At 41.0% G+C, this 561-nt stretch overlaps 1 protein-coding gene across 1 annotated transcript in view; it reads right to left on the minus strand.

Moving 5' to 3' along the window:
• The window catches only part of LOC104491406 (protocadherin Fat 4-like), a 34,163-nt gene extending 33,625 nt beyond the window's left edge, over positions 1–538 (minus strand). Inside the window, exon 1 of the mRNA XM_010133822.1 lies at positions 469–538. Coding sequence (XP_010132124.1) covers positions 469–538 — 70 coding nt within the window. The remainder of the gene's footprint in view (positions 1–468) is intronic.
• Between the last annotated feature and the right edge of the window lie 23 nt (positions 539–561).

The following is a 561-nucleotide window of genomic DNA, read 5'->3' on the forward strand; positions in this document are numbered from 1 at the left end:
CTCAATACACACTTTTGATGGAGTCCTTACCGCTACAGCAAACATCAGATGTAAAAACAGCAACTACTGCAACCTAATTTAGCAGAGTAACAGCAGCAAGGGAAGGGGATTCAACTGATCCCACCTTCAAAACAATACATCCTCAGTCTCACCTTCAGCCTGGCCTTTTTATTTAATGTCTGACAGAAAATAACCCAACCTGAAAGAGTTTAAGGAGAACTTGAGTAAGCCCACTGTACGTACAACAGCTGCGGCTTTCCACTCGTGATCCCTGAGCCCCTCAAAGTCCACAGACCCCTTCCACGGGCACCAAGATGACGGCTTGTTTAGATGTTACTTTACCGGTCAACAGATCAATGTATTTCAAACTTCTAGGATTGCTATTTATATGAATTTAATAAACTTAATTTTGTTCAATTTCAGTAAAAGCACAGACTCGTGAGCATTTATAAAAATAACGTCACTTACTTTGTGCCTCAAGGCAGATGAATGTAACCCAGCTGATCAAAGCAAAAGCCAGAAATTTAGAAGGCGCCATGAACACTGCAGAAAAAATATCCT

Source organism: Buceros rhinoceros, unplaced genomic scaffold (assembly GCF_000710305.1).
Source record: "Buceros rhinoceros silvestris isolate BGI_N320 unplaced genomic scaffold, ASM71030v1 scaffold21423, whole genome shotgun sequence".
Taxonomy (NCBI): domain Eukaryota; kingdom Metazoa; phylum Chordata; class Aves; order Bucerotiformes; family Bucerotidae; genus Buceros; species Buceros rhinoceros.